The sequence below is a fragment of the Tyto alba genome, unplaced genomic scaffold (genome assembly GCF_018691265.1).
Source record: "Tyto alba isolate M040663 unplaced genomic scaffold, T.alba_DEE_v4.0 Super-Scaffold_28, whole genome shotgun sequence".
Lineage (NCBI taxonomy): Eukaryota > Metazoa > Chordata > Aves > Strigiformes > Tytonidae > Tyto > Tyto alba.
In genome coordinates this window covers 16,537,521-16,543,520 of record NW_024881302.1, presented here as the reverse complement: position 1 = coordinate 16,543,520, position 6,000 = coordinate 16,537,521, and the positions used below count along the sequence as shown (strand labels likewise).

General features: G+C 48.7%; 1 protein-coding gene across 3 annotated transcripts in view; it reads left to right on the top strand.

Moving 5' to 3' along the window:
- Positions 1–1,840: 1,840 nt before the first annotated feature.
- NPRL3 (NPR3 like, GATOR1 complex subunit) overlaps positions 1,841–6,000 on the top strand; it is a 45,374-nt gene continuing 41,214 nt past the window's right edge. The window contains exons 1-2 of one of the 3 annotated variants that reach the window (XM_042798311.1): positions 1,841–1,940; positions 3,343–3,412. Coding sequence is in view for 2 of the 3 variants with exons in the window: in XM_032983560.2 (XP_032839451.2) it covers positions 1,905–2,022; positions 3,343–3,412 (188 nt within the window). In the remaining variant the exon portion in view is untranslated. Of the gene's footprint in view, positions 2,023–2,263; positions 2,368–3,342; positions 3,413–6,000 lie in introns of those variants that run through there. The other 2 variants (XM_032983560.2, XM_032983558.2) reach the window with 2 other exon arrangements.

Sequence of the window (6,000 nt, the reverse complement as noted above, 5' to 3'; positions counted from 1 at the left end):
TGACTGTAAATCCAATTGAATGGTACCACTGTGAGATCAGGGATAACTTTCCCCACTGGCTCATATCCTGCACAGGAACAGCCTCCCCCACAAAGGGAATTCCTGTAGATAAGGTGGCACATATGTCTGCTCTAACTCTGAAAAATTTTGGGTGTATTAAGTTTTGGAAATCTTAAAAGTGGAATCTAAATCCTGCTTTATTCTTTAATTTCCTACCAGCTTGTAACAGTTTGCTTTAACTAAAACACAGCCTCCAAGAGCTGGAAATTACAAATATGTCTGTACTTTATTATTTAGGAAAGTAAAATTATTCTTTGAGGCAACCACACTAGGAAGTTTTAACATAGCTGCCCAGTGCTGGTGCATGAAGAATGCTCTGCTGTGATAATACGACTGCTCTTTAATCACCCTCAGACAACTCTCTCCTCTCAGCGACACCTTCTCTTGCTTCAATTGTTATCGCTGGCCTTGCAGAGAGTGGCCCTGCAGATTATGTCTGTGCCATGTGTGCTCATCTGCTCCTTCAGCCACCCACCTCTGCTCGATGTCCCTGCAGTGGAATTGCAGACCCACGTCCAGAGTGGGGTTATCTCAGAGTGTTCAAATACCTAAATATTACAATCAAATGCAGAGGAATTTACATGCAAAGCCCAGGACATCCTCTAACATAACTGCTGATAATTTTCTGATCTCAGTTAAACACAAAGTAAGACAAATGCACCAAGACTGCTGCCAGGTGTTACCCTTACAAATCTAGAGGCAGGGGTGGCTTTACAGGAGCCTCAAGGGAAGTTGTACCAGTGCTGTAAAGCACCCTGAGATCTTGCCATGAATGTGAGAAACAAGGTCAAGCGTGCCTTTCCCAGAGCATGGAGGGCCAAGAGGTCCAACTTCCACAGCCTGCCTGCTGCAGGCCTCCTGTAAGGGCTAGCCCACCTGGCAGTGACAAGCCCCCGCTGCCGCTTGCCACCAGCTTTTAGTAAAGTTCTGGACTTGTAACGCTGGACAAGCAGAATTGCTAAAAATGACCCAAAGAGGCCAATGGAAAGAAATGGGAACAGGCAGCCCAGGCCTCCAGTAGCCCCTGCTCACGGGCTGCAGGGCCAGCACTGCTGCTGGGTGTGCAGCTGAACTGGGGGTGCTGGGGGCACTGGGTTGAGCTGGCTGTAGCACTGAAATAAACTGGGGGTGCCAGGAACGGGCAGTGGTGTCCGTGGGCATGGGAAGTACTGGTCTAAATTGGACACCGGGCTGATTGAGCGCTGAGTGAGGGGGGTGAGGTGTTGGTCTGAACTGGGGGCCCTGGGCTGTACTGGGGCACAGGGCTGTGAGGTGCTGGTGCGAACTGGGGACACTTGAGGGGAGAACTGGGTGAGCGGGCGGTCTGAACTGGGGACATTGGGCTGTGCTGGGGTACAGGGTGTCGAACTGGGGGCACTGCGCTGGGGCAGAGGGCTGTAGGGGTGTGAGGTGCTGAAGTGGGGACACTGGACTGATCGAGGGGAGCGCGGGGGGTAAGGTGCTGATGTGAACTGGGGGCACTGGGCTGTGCTGGGACACAGGGTGCTGGTGTGGAGTGGGGACACTGGGCTGATTGAGGGGAGTGCGGGGTGACAGGGGGGTAAGGTGCTGGTGCTAACTGGGGGCACTGGGCTGTGCCGGGACACAGGGCTGTGGGAGGTGCGGACGGAATGGGGCTGTGAGGCCCCGCGGCCCCCCAGGCCCCGCGGCCCCCCAGGCCCCGCGGCCCCCAGGCCCCGCGGCCCCCAGGCGCCATCCCCGGCCGCCCCCTCCGCCCCGCCGGCAGCCGCAGCCGGGCCCGGGCAGCGGGCGGAAGCGGAAGCCGCCGTGGGGCGGGCGGCCCTTCCTGCGGGCCGGGCCGTGCCGCGCCGCGCCGCGCCGGCATGGGCGAGAGCACCAGCCCCATCAGCGTTATCCTGGTGAGCTCGGGCAGCCGCGGCAACAAGCTGCTCTTCCGCTTCCCCTTCCAGCGCGGCGCCGAGCACCCCGCCGCACAGGCCAGTAAGTGCGCGACGCCGCGGGGTCCGGCCCGGCCCGGCGCCCGCAGGAGCCTCCGGGGGGGCGGATGCCGCCCGTGGGGGCCTGGCACCCCCCCCACACCCCACGCCACGCCCCCGGTGGGGGTCTGGCATCCCACATCGCCCCCGCTGCGGCGGTGCGGCACACCTTCCCCCCGCGCCTCCGTGGGGGCCTGGCGCTCCTCGCATGCCTCGTACCCCCCCAGGTGCCCCGGCAGCCCTCACACGCACCCCACGTTAATTGAATCACGTTAGCGCCAGGTGTTAATGTGGACCCGGTGCCTCGTTGCTGCTCCTGGACCAGCTGGAGCCGCGTGGGTTTTAAGAGGTGCGGGTGAAGGGAGGAGGCTGGGTGAGAAGGCACTGATTTGGCAGAGGGGACTCAGGAGATACTAAGTGAGCTTTCACTGATAATGGGTAGAAACTAAGATTTTAGTCTCTTGTTTTGAATAACGGGGTGGAGGAGGAGGTTTCATTCCCCCTGGGAAACAGGCATGCAGGACCGCGGAGGTGCCAGCTGGCCGCTGTGGAGCCGGTGTTGGCTGTGCCCCTTCTTCCCCAGACGTTCCCGATCCGGGGCCGCGCTCGGAGCTGCGCGCAGCCCGGGGGGCCGGAGGCAGGACAGCTGCCGTCGGGGTCACCCTGTCCCGGAGCGTGGCCGGGGGGAGCTGCGGGGTGAGGAGGCTGGCTGGCTTGGGCTGCTTGCTAACTGCTGTATGTCACCAGGGGTTTGACAGCACGGTTTAGGTTGTGAGTCACTTTTTACCAGGAGAAAATCATCTTTAAACCCTTTTCTATAGGTAAAATCTGAATTTTTTTTTTTTTTTTTTTTTTTTTTTTTTGGTCTGGCTGCTTCCTTCCCATCCCCCTCCTGCTTTTTGTTGGTGAAGGATTTCAATACCTGTGGGAGCAGGAGGGGCTTCTGGAGCATTATTATTGTCCTGAAACCTGAGCAATAATGAAGGAAGTGCATTGGTCAAAATTTTATTTTCTGTTCTCTCTCTAACTGCAAACTATTACCTGTCACTTGAAGGAAATGTTGGTTTTGCGGATATTTTACTTTTTCCTTATCCCCTCAAGTTGTAAACATCTTTCTCCTGTTGTTGATATGTTTTTGAGTGAGAATAGAAAAAACAAGATCTGGTACTTATACCTAAAAGGGAGGGGGCTTTCTAATTTTCATATTACTTTTTTTTACATCTACCTTACAGATAATTTTAACAAGGGTACAGACAACTATTCTCTTCATATGCACTTTAAGGAGATTGTTCCTTAAAAAAGTTGTCTTTATTCTTTGCTTCAGATAAACCAAGGAGTCGATATGCTGTGAATAGTTCTGGTGACACCACAGAAGATCAAGATGGGGACTCCAGGTAGGGGGAAAACATTTCTCCTTGCCCAAGAGTTTGAAACAGAAGAGAGATGGCCTCTTGCTCTCTTGCCTCCTAGTTCAGTAGGCAAGTTCTCTCAAGACTGTGTAGAAGATGACCTGCCAATAAATGTTTTACTGTCAAGTTACGAGCGAATTAGTGTTTAGTAATGAGGCATGTCTCATGAGGGAATGATACTGAATCTGTTGTTTTCTAGGAAAGGTATAGGTCAGGTGTGTTGTGCTCATTAGAAAGGCATTATTACTCTTTCAAAACTAGGAGTATTAATCCTTTGGCAAAATTCTACTTTTCTTTACTTGCCTACCTCTAACTGGGTATATTATTCAGTTGCCTCAAATTCTTCCCTAGCTCATGTAATTGTCGTATGGAACTGCTGTGCACTAATGAATAACTAATTTTGTTTCTCCAGATGTAGCTGCCTTTGTGTCTGTGGAGTGAAATAGTAGCTCAAAACGAAACTGACACTTAGTTTTCAATTACAGGAAATCAGTGGGTAACAAATACACTGAAAATAGGAAGTATCTTGTTCAGCATGTAGGTATGAATGGTCCCTCTCATTAGTTTCTGTAGAAAATTTGAGATCTGCTACGTGGTTCTAAATTCATCACTATCAGATATGAGACCAATCTGGGAAAGAAAAACTTTTTTGGTCTGTTGGCCCACAGTTCAATTGCAGATTTTTTTTTTTGTGATATATGTTTTAATCTCCAGTATTAATAAAATGGGGTAGTTGCTGCTTTTCTTTCAGAAAAAGAACTACTTATCACTTGCCTCTAAAAAAGAATTTTAGGTCCCGACGTCACAAAATGTAAGCTTAGTCTTAACTTTGAATGAGAATGGTTTAGCTGAAATTTAGATCACCTATGACAGTAAACTTACCAATTCATATATTTTTCCAGGACTGTGATCCAACAAAACCACATTTTGCTTGAGGTCATTCATATCTCTTGCTTCTTCTGGTGTATTTGAAACCTCCAAATGCAGCCTTCTGTCATGTCTCCAGTGAGTGCAGTACGGTGCAGGGCACAGCTCCAGTGGGAGCAAGCTGTGGTTTTGTAGGTTTGGTGGCTGGTGAATGGTGTTTTAGACTGCCGTGGACAGCAGCTAGTATGCACATGAGTAAGGCTCAGTGCATGCATTTGCTGGTTATCTCAGGGATTTTGTTGGTAGCTGTTCAAAACCCTGGCTCTAGTATTTCCCTAGATAGATTAAGACTGTGTTGGAACGGTACCAGCTTCTGTCTGATACTGATTCTTGTTGCCTCTGCCATTTTGGCAGGTTGGACAAAGCACTTAGGGAGCTGTGTTCACTGGGTGTTGCCTGTGGTGCTGAATTACCATGATGCACTGTGTGGCCGCTACAGTGATGTAGGAAAAGCTTTTTTCAAAATAATTTCAGATGAGAAAACTGCTAATATTTTCCTGAAACTGGTTTTAAGTAGATTGAATGTGCTGGCATGTAACCTACATTAAACATGTAACCTACATTAAATAAAGATTTAGATTATTTCATTGTAGTGGTGTCCAGAATTCTGGGTTTGAAAGTCAGTGCTTAATCTCCTAGTCTGCTATTTATTATTAAGGTTTTAGTGTTTAAAAGAGTTTATGATCTCTCAGCTGTGCTCACTAAGTGCAAAGTATCACAGTTCTGAAGCACTGAATGAAAGAATATTTAGACAGAAATCCCCTTCTGCAGTGATGGTCTTCAGAAGAAAGAATCTGTCATTTGTAAAGTTTTGAATATAGGAATACATACAAACTCATGCTGCAGTGTCTGCACCTGACTCTTACTAAGGTCAGTGCTTATAAGCCCTATATTTGCTTAGATGAAATGGTGGTGTCAGCCAACACAGGTCTGTTAGCAGGAAGTCCCTTGATATTATGTCCTATGGATCTGTCTATAGCTGCCATGCAGATAAAGGGAAAATAGAAGAGTAGTAGTGTTTCTGTTGCTCTGAAAGTGTTGGTTCTGCTAGTGGCCCAGATACCGGGGTCCAGCATGCCACTTGTGCTGCTTACGTGGCTGGGCATCTGCATTCAGAAATTCAAAGTCTCTTTCAAAATTGTGTTTGCTTATTGCAGAGCTTTTTTCCAGTACCAGCGTAATCAGTGTAAGTCCATTGTATCCCGTACAACTGATGTAGCAGTGAAATGTATCTTCTCTTCAATGATAGCAGCTATTAGAAGAAATCTCTGATGTTCTTTATATACTAAGTACTGTTAATTTATATTAGGCAAGAGGAGGTTTGTTGGTAGAGTTAATATCTTTCACTGGACTTACTGATATGGGTAGGAAAAAAAAAATACACAGGTTTTAGGTACACAGGCCCTTCTTCCAGCACAGAACAAAAAGGGATCTTCAAAACTATGTACTACAGGTTGCTCAGACTTTTGATTTGTGTAATGACCAGTTTGGGAGCAGCAGAAGTTGGTGCCTGTGATGCAGAAGAGATTCTGAGGGGGAGGGTGGATGCAGGAAGGTGCAGATGTCTTGGAGATAGCGAGATGCATATGATTTGTAAACTAGGAAAGGAGGGAGTTTAATTATCATACGCTGTAAAACCAGTATTG